The following is a 15,545-nucleotide window of genomic DNA, read 5'->3' as shown; positions in this document are numbered from 1 at the left end:
GATTTTACAAAATCATATTTGACCTGATAGAAGTCTAGGCATGTAGTCATCATACACCTGAGATGTAATGCCCAGGGGTCCTCTACAAAGACAGACGCCTGTTCCTGATTAAGGAGAACAAAAGCTACTGAGCACAGAGCTAACACGTCCTCATTTTGGAGACATTAGCTGAGAGTGTTAGTTTGTACCAGAGTGAGCCACTAGTAGAACAGTGGGTTCTGTTTCTTTCCGGAAATATTTAGATGTGTTTTTTTCCTCTTCTTTTTTCCCTTATTTTTTAAAGAATGAAATAACTTAGATTTACAAGGGACCACAGTATGCAGCTCACCATGCTGGGTACTTTATATTATTTTGTTTTCATAACAGTAACCTTAATATCAGCCCTTATCTCAAAAATGTAGGAAGTGAAATTCAGTCCTTAAAGGCTAGACACTGGTGTACTTATGATATGAACCCATAAATAACCCTGTTCTAAAGTAATGCTTCTTTTGGTACCCTGAATATATCTTCTCTTTTAGAACTTGTTATTATGGAAAATTTGAAACTTAAGCTACTTGTAAGTTGAGATCGTAGTATAATGAATCCCTGTGTGCCTCCAGCCCAGTTTCAGTAGTTATCAACTCGTGGCTAATCTTGTTGCATCTTTACCCCCTTCCCCACCTTGCCCCTGCTTGTGATTCTGAAGCAGACCTCATATCCCCGTTATTTCATCTGTTGCAGTACTTATCTCTTAAAGGTAAGGACTTTAAAGGATAGCAATGATACCACTATTGCAGCTAAATAATAATAATACAAAAAAGTACTAGTCTCTTAATATAATCAAATATCCTCTCAATGTTCAAATTTCTAATAATTTCATAGTAGTCACTTTTTTAAAATAGTTTGTTTGAATCAGGATCTAAATAAGGACCCTGCGTTGTGTTTGCTTCATATGTCTCTTGTTAAAATTTTTCACTTCGTTTTTTAACTTTTTGAAATAATTTTAAATTTACAGAAACATTAGGATCCAGAATAGGACCAAGAACTCCTACATTCATCCAGAATCCATAGTTACTAACATTATACTTTATTTGCTTTCTCGTTCTCACTCTCTTTGAACGTTGTAGACATGATGGGATGCCTCATGACCCCTTAGTATGTCCACATGCATTTCCTAAAAATAACAGTTTCTTACCTAACCGTGGCATGCTCATCCACATTCCAGAAAAACACTGGTGTAGCACTGTCTAACCCCTGTACTCCATTCAAATCATGCCATTGTCCTAATAAGGTCCATTATAGCAAAACCAACAGCAATCAGATTTTTTTTTTTTTCCCACCTTTTCTTTCTGGTTCAGGATTCAGTCACGTCTCTTTATAGTCTACCTAAGTCTGGAAGGGTCATTTAGTCTTTATTATATCTTTTACAACTTTGACATTTCTTGAGAGTACATGTCATTTACTTTGTTGGACGTCTGTCCGTCTGTGTTCATCTGCTGTTTCCTCACGACTTGATTCAGGTTACACGTTATTGTCAGATACTAGAAAAGCAGTTGTGAGTTCTCAGTGCATCATATTTGGTGGCTCACAGTTTCGATTCATCCTGAACTGTTGTTTTAAGGTTAACTTTTTAAAAAAACTTTACTTCTGTCTCTTGTTTAAGATTGTGTTTGCCAGGACTTTCTGCTATAAAGTTAACAAGTTATTTTGTACTTATTAACTAAAAAGTATTTTAGGGGAGAGATCTTGAAACTATAAATTATCTTCTTATCAAACTTTTACCCACCAGTTTTTTTTAGCACATTACAAATATGGCCAAATGGTGATTTTTCTAAGTGTCGTTCTTCCTGTGTATTAGTTGACCTTCTGTGAAAAGGTAGAGTTTCCCGTTCTCTCCATTGGTTATTGATTTATTCTTTATGGACTCACAGATTCCTGTTTTACTCAGTAGGTTACACGTCATTACTATTATTATTTACGTTCGTGTTTGACTTGTTGTGAATTGGCCATTGGGGTTAGTCACTGGGTCAGACTGGTTGTTGCATCCTTTTGATGTGTCCCCATCGTTTTTGGAGCACTTTCTTTCTTTATGACATACAAGATGTTCCAGCTCCTATTGTTAAGTTCCTTGCCCTAGTCCTAGAATCAGCCATTTGTCCGCGGTATTTAGAATGTAAAATTTGTGCTTTTGTATTGCTCGCCGTCATTGGGTAGTGGTTGCTTACAGGACCTTTCCTGTGCGTATGTATAGGCATACAGGCACTTAGATACCAACACACAGATGTTTATGTCTGTCCCTGTCTCCTCTGTATAGCTGAAAACCGTGAGCTCACGCTGATACTTTTGGTCTTAGTCTGGTACCACATAGTCTATTCTGACCTTCCTCCTTTCTGTATTTATGCCTTCTGTCTCCTGCAGTGGAGAATCCTGGCTCCCGTTACCCTCACTATATTTACGTATTTGCTCTACCTCGCTGGATGTAAGTAGTCTCCCAGACAGGCTGTCTACTGGGGCCCTGGGGCCTGCAGGCTTGTGCTTGGGCCAGAGTCCTTGGTCCCCGAGGTGTGAGCATGGAGTCTGTCCCCCGCCCCCCAGCAGGGCAACTCACATTGGCCTAGGAGGAGGATGCACTGATGCTTAGGACGTGTGTCTTTGGTGAGCAGCTGTTTATAAAGAATGGGCAACATAAAGTGAAAGGAAGAGAGGAGAGAGCCGAGAGTGATAAGACTTAGGACAGACTCAGAGTGGGTGAGTAAGCTACATGGGGAATTATACCTCTTCATTTGTTCTTTTGTGAAGGGCTGGAGTATATACAGTAGAGTCAGGAAGTAAAATTGCTTCTTGCTCCAGGGGTAGGGGAGCTCTGGAGTTTTACTTAAAGATCAAAAGGGATGTTTGGGATTTTTTTTTTTTTTTTAAGTAAGCTCCATGCCCAGCATGGAGCTTAACATGGGGCTTGAACTCACAACCCTGAGATCACAACCTGAGCTGAGATTAAGAGTGGGATGCCCAACCAACTGAGCCACCCAGTTGCCCCCTGTTTGGAATCTTTTATATCCATATATAAAACAAAATTTGAAGTGATTTTAAGATAGAAAAACTTTCAGGTTTGTGTCCCTCTTCCCAGCTCCTTAAAGGAGAATAATATTAAATGCTCATATATTTGTATCAGGACTTTCTTGTTCTTTATACCTTATATCAGCTATTTCTTGGGTGAAAACAGCCTTGTTCGTGTATAAAAGGTAATCTCAGAACTTCAAAGCATAACAATAATGCTGTTAATCTTGGAATATCACAGGATGTCGTCCCCCCTCCCCACAACAAACCCTCAAACCCCTGTCAAGTCGGATGCCACAGATTTCCTCCTGTGGCCTTTTGTCATCATGACAGAAGGGGTCAGAATTGAGAACAGATTGGGGAAGACGTTTATACTATTTGGCTTAAAATGGTTGGGAGAGGAGAAGATATTCTCTTTAAGTCAGGCTTGGATCAGCATGGCGTGATGCTACGCCAGATGTTGGCAGGGCAATAAAATACAGAGCTCTTCTAACTCTGGCAGGGTTGCCACTCTGTTCTGTGAAATTCCTCTGTGACCCCAAAGAACCACGCTTTCTGAGAATGTCTCCTGATAGCAAGCCCCATTGCAGGAGTAGAGCCGGGGCTGTAAGCAGAAGATACAGAGTTAATCAGTTTAATTCATGTAGCAGTTTTTATTGTTTGGGTAATAGTGGTGGCTTGTAAAGGATAGTGTTGTTAACAAAACTGTAACCCTAAATCCAGACCTGACATCACGAAACAATGTCGGGTTCCAGTCAAACAAAGTAATCAGTATAAATGAACGTATGTGGATAGTAAGTAAATTTTTTAAATTATAAATTTCTCTACCTTTCTGTCTTCCTTTAAGAAAGCAATGTCTTAGGTCCTATGGAGGGATTGACCTGGTGTGTAATTAAGGCACAGGCCCAGAAATTACATTCATTATAAGCACTTGAACAAGGAAGTTGGGACCAGGAAGTCTGGTGGTTATTCTCGCTTGCCACGAATGCAGAAAGCAGTTGTTGCAAATGCATGACCATTCTGTTACACATCCTCAGGCATGTAAAATTGGTAAAGTAAAAACATGGCAGCAGGATAGGTCAAGTTGGCCTTGGAGTAAATGGTCAAAGCAGGACATGTGTTTTACCAGTCTCTGATTGTGGGCTCGCATGTTTGCTTAATCCTAGGCATCAAACTTCAGGAAGAATTGCTTGTCCTTTGGAAGGTAAGTCGTTAGAAATGGACTATTCTTGACTCTGGAAATTCTCTTTTCAGATGCTGTCTTTGCCTTTCAATTACGCAACCCAGTGCACAATGGACATGCTCTGTTAATGCAGGATACCCATAAGCAACTTCTAGAGAGGGGCTATCGGCGCCCTGTCCTTCTCCTTCACCCACTTGGTGGCTGGACAAAGGATGATGATGTTCCTTTGATGTGGCGTATGAAGCAGCATGCCGCAGTGCTGGAGGAAGGAATCCTGAATCCTGAAACAACAGTGGTGGCCATCTTCCCATCTCCCATGATGTATGCTGGGCCAACTGAGGTAGACTGCTTTTAAGATTTTCCATGAAGCAGAAACCACGTTTGCTAACACAGCTAGTGTTGATTTTCCTCTGATCTGTTGGTCTGTTCCAGACATTCAGGATGCCTGGAGTACTCTCATGCTCCTGTCGGGAGTGTTCTGTAGAGGTGACCCCCCAAAAGCAGTCTTCTTAGGAACGGAAAGACAGGGAAAGGCTTCTCTTGCTGTTATTGTGGTTCTTTGTCCCAGTTTTGTGAAGGAAGGAACATTCCCTGCAGACAGAGGGTTGGATGAGCTGGGGAAAGTGTGACATGCTCTTCTTAAAACTGTTGGCTTGGTTACAGGCAGAACTTTGGTAATACCCATCTCAGCCCTTTAACAAAGTACTGTCATTTTTCCCCACAGACAGATTTGGTCTGATTTTTGCTGCTTCTGAACTTTGGAAGGGCCAAAGGTATTTCAGTGGGAAGGTAATAAGCATGGTACCCTTTAAAAAACATTCAGAAGACGTTCTTCATCTGTTCTTTTGTGAAGGACTGGCGCATAAAAAAGGGAGGAAATAAAATTAATTCTTGATATTGGATAGCAGAGAGGGTTCTGGAGTTCTATTTAGTGGTCAAAAAGAATGTTTTGAGATCTTTTTATGACCATACATATAGAGAGGACTTAATCAGGTTTTTGCTTCAAGGCAGAATAGGCATTCAAAAAATATTTGTTGAATGGATGAATAAATCAATGAATGACCTAAAAACAGTGTGTGGGAAATTCCTGGCCAGGTTCTTGTTGAATTTTCAAGATAAAGAAGGAATGCACGTTATTATTGCATTCTTTTTCAGCCCTTGAAGGGAGATGAATTTATTTGGATTTATTTGGGAGGCAAACCCTCTTAAAAAGGATCTAAATAATTTATATATTTTCTGTGATGTCATCCTCCAAAAAAGTTTAGGAAATCCAAGCGTGTTTGGCTATTCTTTAGGCTCAAGCCTAAAAATTTTTATTGGAGCTTAGTTGTGGATTTGTACGATCTTACTGTCTCTTTATCCAGGAAAAAAAAAAGAAAAAATAATAATCAAAAAAACCTGAAAGATTAAGATGTATTTGACTCTTCTCTTAGACCCAGTCTAAATAACGCATTGGAATTTCAGTGGGTAAAGCTCCTCGTACTCTTCTTCCTTGTTTGTTGGTATCAGAGATTCATGAGAATTAGGCAGGGGATCACCCTTTAAGTTTCCTCGAAACCATCACGATTCTGTCTCAAAGAGGAACTACATTGTTTTGGAGATAAAGTGACAAATTTTGTTCCAGTAGTTCCCCAGCCTTTCCTTTGGTGCTGTCTTCATCATCATCATTTTAAAGGAATCATTTGGTCTCAAGTTCTCCAGAATTATAGAATGAATGGTTTTTAAAGTGGGAGTGACCCAAGCGAGTTCAGGGTCAGGAATAGGCCACCAAGGAAAATAAAGGGATGTACCTTCCCAATTCAGGACATACTTTGTCCTCTTCGTGTTTTGTTTCTTGTTCCCTATCTAAAAGGGAAAGAGAGATGACATTTAACTAAACTAAAAATTGCTTTTAGAAAGGTGGGGATGAGAGGATAGATAAATAATAAGAGTAGCCAGTTAGGCTAAAACAGATTATTCTTTCCTGAGAGGCCACCACAAAGAATTAAAGCATGCTGTTTTGTCTACGTTGGAAAGATTTTGTGTCTTCTGATTTCAGAACCAGGTGTGTTTCTTCAGAAAGATTCGAAGGTGAAGGTACGTAAAGGTACCTTTGGGGTGCTGCTACGTTTTGGCTTCCCTGAGAGCTGTGCTTTTTGCAAGCATAGCTGACAAGTAGTGAGCTGGCTGCAGCAGGCCCTTCCTTGGCCTCTGAGTTGATGCCTGTTGCTGCCCACCACGGCGTGGTCCGGTGGACACAGTGCAGGCCTGCTGTCAAGCAGTCCAGGCATGGTTCTGGTTTGCCCCCATCTGGTCTGTAATCTCAGGCAAGCCTTCTGTAGACTTCTCTGGGTTATGTGTAAGTGCACAAGGAGGTTGGACCAAATGCTCTTGAAATGTCTATTCCGGGGCATTTTCTAGTTTGTCTTACTTTCTTTTGACTTCATAACATGGGAAATAGTATGTATTTCACAGATATACGATTAAGTGGATGTCTCCCGTTTGAACAGTCATACAACCAGCACCCAGACTTTTAAAAAAAGACTCTTATCTTCATCCTAGAAGCTGTCCGTGTCCTTCTATTCCCCCCCCCCACCCCGTTCTTCCCCAGTGGTACCCGGTATCCTCACTTCTCACCTCATGGATCCAGTTTGCTTGTGCCAAAGTTTACATACTCTGGGAAGCAGACTCTGAGAGCAGGATTAGCGTTCAGGAAATTTATTAGAGAGAGCTCTTGGGATCAACGCCTGTGAAGAGGAAAGAGAGGAAAGGAGTGGGATTGAGTAGGGGGAAAAGTGAAGCTGTGATTCAGTCTTAGTGGAAGCCTCAGTTGACCCTGTGTGGAGTTCTGGAAAGGCCCTCAGAGATGTTCCATGTTGCACAAGAAATAGGCATTCATGCCCCCGTGTCGACCAGTGACTGGCTGCCCAGGGAAGGGGCATGCCCTTGGGCACTGCTGCTCTTTTCCGAGGAGGCAGTTTCTGAAGAGGGCTGACAGCTGCTGGGTGTGTGCTGGCCGCTCTCCCAGGAGCTGGGGAGTAGTCCTCTTTTCCTGGGGGGACCTGAGTGTTGCGTCAGTGTCCAGCCTAGCCTTTTTATAACTGGAATCCTACAGTATATATGTTTTTGTGTCCGGCCTCTTTCACTTTACATTGTGTTTCTGGAACTCAGCCTTCTCGTTGTTTATAGTTGGTTGTAGGTTGGTCAGTCTCAGTACTGCCTCGTGTTCATCCTGTGATGATACCCAGTACTGTTGGCGGGTGTGTGGGCAGTTTCCAGTGCTTTGCTAGGAAGACTAGCGCTGGGATGAAGATTTTAGTGCATGTCTTCTAGTGGACATGTGTGTTGTTGCATACCGAGGGGTAGCATTGCTGGGTCGTGGGTATGCGTTTGTTCAGCTTTAGTAAATGCTGTCAGTGAATTTTCTCATGTGGTTGTAGCATTTTACTCTCCCAAATGAGAAAATAGGTATTTCCTGACTTATACTTGATTATCGGTTTTTTTTTTTAAGGATTTTTATATTTACTTGAGAGAGGGAGAGAGTATGCATGCTCGTGAGTGGGGGAAGAGCCGGGAGGGAAAGTTGCAAACTCACTCCCTGCTGAGCTCAGAGCCCAACGTGGGGCTGAATTTCACCACCCTGAGATCACGACCTGAGCCGAAACCAAGAGTCTGACGCTTCACCAGCTGCACCACCCAGATGCCCCTTGATTATCTTTTCATTTTAGCCAGTTTGGTCCTTTAGCCTGACTGTTCAGCCACACATTTTCTAATAATTTACTATTTCTTAACCAACCTCAAAAAATGTGTTCATTGAACCAGTTTCACTGAAGAGGAAGTGGAGAAGCAGTAAACGAGTAGTGTTTATATGTAGTGATTGAGAAATAGAATGTAAAAATAGCTCCTTTTCAGTGAGCTTTTACTGTATCTTCCCGGCAGTATTTCAAGGGTTTTACATGTATTAGCTAACTTAATCCTTACGATAACACCAAGAAGGTAGGTATGATTATTAATCTCAGTTTACAGATGAGGAAACTGAAGGAGAGCTGTTAAAAAAAAAATCTGTTCCAGGGGCACCTGGGTGGCTCAGTAGGTTAAGCGTCTGCCTTTGGCTCAGGTCATGATCTCAGAGTCTTGGGATCAAGCCCCCATCAGGTTCCTGGCTCAGCGGGGAGCCTGTTTCTCCCTCTCCCTCTGCCTCTCCATCTGCTTGTGCTCTCTCGCTCTGTCTCTCTCTCTGTCAAATGAATAAAATCTTAAAAAACAAAACCCAAAAAAAACCTAATTCTAGATCACAGGGTAGTCTACAGGTAGTCTGGTTCTAGGGCCATATACTGTAACTTCCACAGAATGTTTTTTGTATCTTGTGGTCTATTATTAAAGTAGGTTTTAGGGGCGCCTGGGTGGCTCAGTGAGTTAAGCATCTGCCTTCAGCTCGAGTCATGATCCCAGTGTCCTGGGATTGAGGCCGCCCCCCCCCCCCCCATATGGCTCTTGCCTGCTTTTTCCTCTGCCTGCCACTCCCCCTGCTGGTGCTCTCACTCTCTGTCAAATAAATAAATAAAATCTTTAAAAAATAAATAAATAAAAATAAATAGGTTTTAAAATAAGTGGCCACATAGGTTTTAAAAACAGACTGGAAATAAATTCTTACAGTATCTTACAGGAGTTCCAAAGCAGTGCGGTGACGGCCTTGGCTGGCGTTCATTAGAGGAGGAACCTCTGTACAGTGGCTTTCAAACTGGTACTTTATCACTGCCTGGAATTGTGAGTTGTGAGATTCCTGGTTCGTCTGTATTCTTGCTCTTTGTGTTCTTACCATCCCTGCCTCATGGTATCAGTAATATCTGCCAATGCGTGTGCTGCTATGGGGGGTGGATAGGCTGGTGTAAAGCATTTAATGCGTTGAGTAGTTGGTGATCGCACAAGCTAGTGAGTATCAACCACTTTTACTAAAAAACAATTACAAACCCCTTTGCTGCAAGTTCTCAACACCCCTAGGGTTCTGTCCCCACACCAAGGGAGCCGCCCTCACCTCAGGGCTCTTGTCAGTCTGTGTGAAGTCCTAGAATTTTGGTTTTGGCAGAGAGTCCGGGGTGACCTCCTCTGGAACAGACTTAAGTCAGAGCATGCATCCTTTGATTTGGAATGTCCTTCGGTGTTTGAGATAATACATAAAGAACAGGAAAATAAATAATAAAAAGTAAAAATAACCACCTTTTGAGTGCATGGGTATGTGTCTGTCACACAGTGAATAATCTTTGCCTCCATTGTATAACCTCGTCCCCACAACAGCTCCGTGAGACAGCTGTCTTCCCATTTTGCAGATGAGGTTGCTGTAGCTCAGAGAGGCCAGGTAGCAACGGTGGGCCATCAGAGAACATCAGAGCCGGGCAGTAGTTAAAGGGGTAAAGGCAGATTTTATTCAGGAACTATTGCAATGGGGGGAAAGAGACCTCCGCGTAGAACTGGGCTCAATGCTGAGTAGGGCGTAGACAAGTGGGGGTTGATAGCCAAGGGGCAGAGTGGGTGGTGGTTGGGAGGAGGGTGGGGGTGCTCAGTGAATAGAAAATCACCAAGAGCAAAACATCAGAAATTACAGGCAAGACATGATTGTGGTTAAACAGACCTCGCAGGATTCTTGCTGAAAGCAAGCCAGCTGATCAAATATCACTTAGGAGAAGGTGGGTGGTGGGGAAGATCCTTGATCACATGTCGAGGATAGGGAGCTTCTGTTAACCTTAGCAAGACTTTTGCTAAAACTGGGTAACACAGGCCCTACATGGATGGCACTGAAGGTCGAGGCTTTGAGGGCTTGGAGGAGTCTCACTAGAGATAGGTCAAGCAGAGGTTCAGACCCTCACTAGCGTGACTGCAGAGCTGGGACTGAAACTCAGGCCAGTCTGACTCCATGGCCTGCTTTCCTTTCTCCAGAGCTCCTTGCGCCTGGAAGTCTCTAAGGGGCCTGGTGGGTGGTGAGTGGGAGGGCAAAGAAGTCAGATGCCTGCACAGAGCTCTGAGTTTTCTAGAAGGGTCTGAAAGCGCCTTAAAGTTGCATCTGCCTATAGGTCTCTATCAGGAGTATCAGTTAGGAGGCAAGAGGTGTGGTTCTTGTCAGGAAGCCCTGGATCTGGTACTGGAGCCCAAGGCAGTTTTTAACTTCTGAACTTTGAGAGAAACACTGGAAGTCCTAGTGAACCTCTCTGTATTTTAAACCCTTAAATGTTTTACTGATTTATGACCTGGCAAGATGTAAACGGTTAGATTGAGTGGCTTGCGAAAACGATCCGTTTCTTTTTCTCAAGTGCCCCCCTTGAGTGTTTGACTTATTTGGCTTATTCACAGCCTTAAGTGAAGAATTTTTTTGTAATTAAAAAAACATTCATTTTTGTAGCTTTTCCAGTGACATCAGGAAAAAGTCTGCCAGTAATGCTTATTTGCCAACTAATAATAATAAAATAAAAACAGTGACTCTCCTTTAATCATTTTCTGTAGGTCATTGAGAAGGCATTGGGACCAGATTTGTTTCCCCAGCACAAATACTTTTCAGAGCAGTGAGCAGCTGTGAAGCCTGTCTGGTTATCAACAGGATGTCCCTGATTTTCCAGTCTGTAAAGATTTACTAGCTTGATTCCTAAATTCCATTTTAGAAATTGGGTGGGTGGGGGGCGGCGTGTGGAGAGAGAGAGTTACTTTTCTAATGCTAAAAGGTGTTATATGAATACATTTTCGTTTTTTGGGAGGTATTCATGGACTGTAGGAGATTGTGGTTTTCCCATCTCACAAAATACCAAGTCCATTTTTGTCAAGGATAGATAATGCGTGAACGTGCTGAAAATACAGTGCATTTTGGAATGTGACGCTGTGCCACTAACAGCTATATTCTTGGGTTAAGACATTTGAATAAGGGTAACCAGTTGAATTTTGGAGGAGACATAGTTGGAGGTGGGGATTTCTCTTTGCCATGGAAGTTACCCACGCGTTAGTAAATGGCTCCTTAGTCGAAACTGTTTGTGTGCAGGTGAGCAGATGCCCTGCACTGGGACAGCAGGCGTATACTGCCCCTGGGTGAGCGTGTGTTTGCTTAATAGTCTGTGCTTTATACCAGTATCTGCGGCTCAGGTAGGCCGTCTGTTAGGACATAAATCTGTTCCTCCCTGTAATCACTTCTCAGAGTTCAAACAACCTAAAGAGACATTTCTTCTGGAGATTTAAGCCTAATTCCAAGAGCCATAGATTCCCCAGTTTTAATTGTCAACTTTGATCTTCTTTGGGCCTTTGATAATTTTGTCTTCTCATTTATCTTATTTGTGTTTCTGGAGTCATGCGACACAGGCCCTTATCCAGGATCTTTGGGATCACGTGTTACCTAATTCTCCTGGGATATAAAGCACATTAGTATTTCTGTGGCACAGTGAATAATTTTCACTGTGGGATCAGTAGAGCCCACCACTAACTCTGTGTCAGTTTTATCAGGTTTTGCTACTAAATTAGTTTTAAAAACTAGGTACCTGGAGATTTTTGAATTTCAGATGCACGCGTTACCTAATTGTAGTAAGTGCACAAAATGATCCTGTTGTATTCCTTAAACTCACACAATGTCGTATGTCAGTTATATCTCAAGAAAGCTGGAAAAACTTGGATTTCAGGTTTTTCGATAAGCAGTTGCGGGTCTGTACCACAAAAACGTCTAGAATTTGTGGGTGTGTTTCGGAGGTAATTTTGGAGAGCTGTATAGTCTGATGTATATATTTTTTGCTTATATCTAGTTTCTTGGTAACCGAAATTACTAATTTATTCAGAGACATTAGATTTTACAGGTGTTTTAGATGCTTTTCGTGGGGGAAAATGCCCTTTTTTCCTCCTGATTTTTCTGTGGATTTTCTGCTCAGCATCTGTTCTTGTTTCTTAGTGAAGCGGCACCACATTCCAGTACCATCTGTTAGTCTGGATTTCCTGCAGTTAGGTAATCTGTGCTGTTCCTTCCCTAAGTGTAGTGCTAACCAGGATTTGTTCTGTCTTGCTGTAGGGCCTGACACACTGTAAGGGAAGAATAAGTATGCATGAATTTAGGGGTTGGAGATACCCAGGAATAATACTCACTCTCTGAGTTATTCACTTTGTACCTTGGACGTGTTAACTGAAACTCTCCAAGTCTCAGTTTCCTTATTTGTGAAGCAGGAATAATAACTGATCAGTTTGCTGCAAGCATTAAATGAGATAATATTTATAAAACACTTGGTACAGTGACTAGCGTATTAGGAGGAGCTCAGTAATTGGTACCTATTTTGATCTTCTCTCACCCTGGTAAAGGACTTCATGAAATGTTTTCCAATGTCTCAACCACCTTTGGTTCCTTAAAATAATAATTGGTGAGAGGGTGGAAAATTTGCTTTTGATGAGGCTGGGCCATGGTGGATTTACTCTCTTTCCCTGCAGTGCTCCCACTCTGTAAAGCTGGGCTCAGCCAGGGAAGCGTATCTTAAAAGAAAAAAATTAGTTTGGTAGCTGATGGTTCTGAACAAATACATTTCTTACATTTGAGTTGTGTTATTTCAAAGACTCAGACAGTTGAGATTCCTTGCAGATAAAGGGAATCTTTGGGAGAACTTGTAGTTTGAAAGTGGGATCTCAGTTTCTTGATTTGCAGAATGAAGGATTTGGATTCCACGGTCTAAACTCCGTTTTAACCCTTAAGATCGTGTGATGAAGAGCAATTGTAAATTGTAGTTCTCTTCTACAAGCTGGAGAATGAAACATCTAAGTAGAATTTGTAATTTTTGCATTGCACATCAGCAGTGTGACTCTTGTGAGGACTGAATACCGTTCAGTGCCCGTACAGAGTAATAGAAATTGGTAGAAGCATTCAGAGTACTAGTTGCACAATTAAGATTGAAAGCCATAAGAACCCAGAATCTAATGATGGGAGGAAAGGATGAACCTCTTTTTTCATTTACCCCTCTAGGTTTTCCCAGTCACTTGAAGAGTTTAAAATGATTCCTACTGCTAAGAAATCAGGAGGCAGGCCATTATGATTTGGGAATTTCGTGAAAACAGATAAATATTAGAGAGATGTGATAGTGTACAAAGAAGAGAGAAGGGTATTTTAACGTGGAATTTGTGAGATGAATGAAGGTATAGATTTTTTTACCCAACAAAAGTATGTCATGAATTTGACTTTGTAAAGAATTTTTGTATTATTAACATAAGTACACTTTTGATAGTTTGCAAAGGAAAATTTGCACATTTATGTAAGAAAATAGTTTCTGTGCCTAAATTCTTTTATAAACCAGTTGAGTATTTTGAGTTTTGCCATATGGAATGTTGACTTTAATAAAATTTATTACACTTATAAAAAACCAAGTTTCAGAGTGAATATATAAAGAATAGGTCACCTAAACGGGACTTAAATTATTCTATTTATTATCCTCAGTTTGTTTGTTTCTTTCTCTCTCTCTCTTTCTCTCTTTCTTCCTCCCTTCCCTTTCTTGCTTTCCTTCCCTTCCTTGCCTTCTTTGCCTTCCTTTTCTTTCTTTTCTTCGTGCAAGGGGTTGAGGGGAGGAGGATAAGGCAGAGGGAGAGAATCCCAAGCAGGCTCCATGCACAGCATGGAGCCCAACATGGGGCTCGATCTTATGACCTTGAGATCGTGACCGGAGCTGAAATTGAGAGTCGGATGCCTAACCAACTGAGCCACCCAGGCACCCCCCTCAGTATTTGTAATTAAAATTGAAGGTATATACTTAGGCTGCCAGGCTTCTGGGATAGTGGAATTTCTCAATTGGGGCAGGAGAGGATGGTGTAGTAGTTGCAATATTGTATGTAAGTATTATAGTCCAGTTATATATTTTTGTAATGTAATTTTAAATTTGGAAAGTTTGTTCATTTTTTGTTTCAGAAACTGCTGAAAATAAAATTTACCAAAATCTTTGCCAGGTTTGGGAGTAGGGGAGATAGATAATGGATACCATTTTTCTAATGGAGTCAGGGAACAAATGAGACTTCATGTTTATCAAAAGAGATGTCAATTAAAAATAGGTAAGGAATAAAATGGGTAAGAGACAGTCTTCTAAGTAAGATGGCCATATTGGGACAAATCAAGAGCAATTCTAATTCTAAGGAATTTACATTATGAATATTGTGTATGGAGATGTATAATTTGGGTTCCTGTCATTTTGGTTCGGTAGTCACACAATATCTTAATAAATCTGTGATGGATGGTAGGGAGTAGGCATTATAGGATTAATATTTGCATAGATAAATTACATTTCTTTAAGAGTTAATTATAATTTGAATTACAGACTACTCTGTTATTGCTATTGGACAGCAAAACTTAACTAATTCTGACTTGTATTAGTCACAATATGGAAATAAGAGATTTGAATAAACCTTAGCCCCCAAAATGTACTTTGGGAGGAAATTCTAAATAAATACCTGTTTTAACTACTGATTCTAAGTAGTCCATATTCTGTGTAACATTTTGATAAGACAATTCTCAAACCTTATTTGAAAGTGAGGTAATTGTTGAACCTCAATATTAGAATTTAAACAGGGAAGTTTAAAGAATTACTAAACTTCAATAGGAGAGTGATTATAAAAATGTAAAGTGAGCTCTGAAGAGTACCCTAGGGTTGAGGGAAATTACCAAAGGGAAGATAAACCTGGAAAAGGGATTTCCCTCCTAAGACTGGAGAAGGCATAGTTTCATCCCACCAGATGGTGGAGAAACTCAGTGGACTGGACCACAGCTGGGCTCACAGAAACCAGAAAGCAGGAAACACCCCTCTGATGAACAGGCTAGCTGAGACTAACAGACTAGTGCTCAGAGTGGGTCAGGGCATTGGGAGGGAACCCGCCTGCTGCCAGTGCAGTGCACAGAGTATGATACCTGTATTGAGGTGGATGCAGGAAACAACCCTCTGGGACACAGGTGAGCACACGTTGGTAGGTGGGTGAACTGTGGGGATTGGGGAGCTGCTGCTGGTGGGAGGCTTGGAATGCACCAGTATCTGCACTAGGTGGACAGCAGTGGGGTGGTCATTGGGCTCAGGCTAGGGCTTTGGGATCATTGAAGGCTACTGTGTACTTTGGGCTTGTCCATGGACCAGAGTGCCACTCAGTGTCCCCATACACAGGCCCCTTTGACACCTCTTCCTCCTACAATGTCCCTATGATGTCCTCTCCTGATAAAACTTAACATTGTGCTCACTATTAAGGGAGAAATGCTCAAAGAATTCAGTCCATTATCTCAGAGCAAGTAGTGAAGGGTGAATTTGGAGTTGAGAGACAATAGGTTGATAATTGGCACAAAAAGCTATAGAGTGATGGGGCGCCTGGGTGGCTCAGT

At 41.6% G+C, this 15,545-nt stretch overlaps 1 protein-coding gene across 1 annotated transcript in view; it reads left to right on the top strand.

The window, feature by feature from the left end:
- PAPSS1 (3'-phosphoadenosine 5'-phosphosulfate synthase 1) overlaps positions 1–15,545 on the top strand; it is a 95,827-nt gene that overhangs the window by 60,638 nt on the left and 19,644 nt on the right. The window contains exon 10 of the mRNA XM_026499139.4: positions 4,291–4,559. Within this exon, the coding sequence (XP_026354924.1) occupies positions 4,291–4,559 (269 nt within the window). The remainder of the gene's footprint in view (positions 1–4,290; positions 4,560–15,545) is intronic.

The sequence above is a fragment of the Ursus arctos genome, unplaced genomic scaffold (assembly GCF_023065955.2).
Source record: "Ursus arctos isolate Adak ecotype North America unplaced genomic scaffold, UrsArc2.0 scaffold_11, whole genome shotgun sequence".
Taxonomy (NCBI): Eukaryota; Metazoa; Chordata; class Mammalia; order Carnivora; family Ursidae; genus Ursus; species Ursus arctos.
The sequence above is the reverse complement of the archived record's forward strand: the minus strand, read 5'-3'. Positions and strand labels throughout refer to the sequence as shown.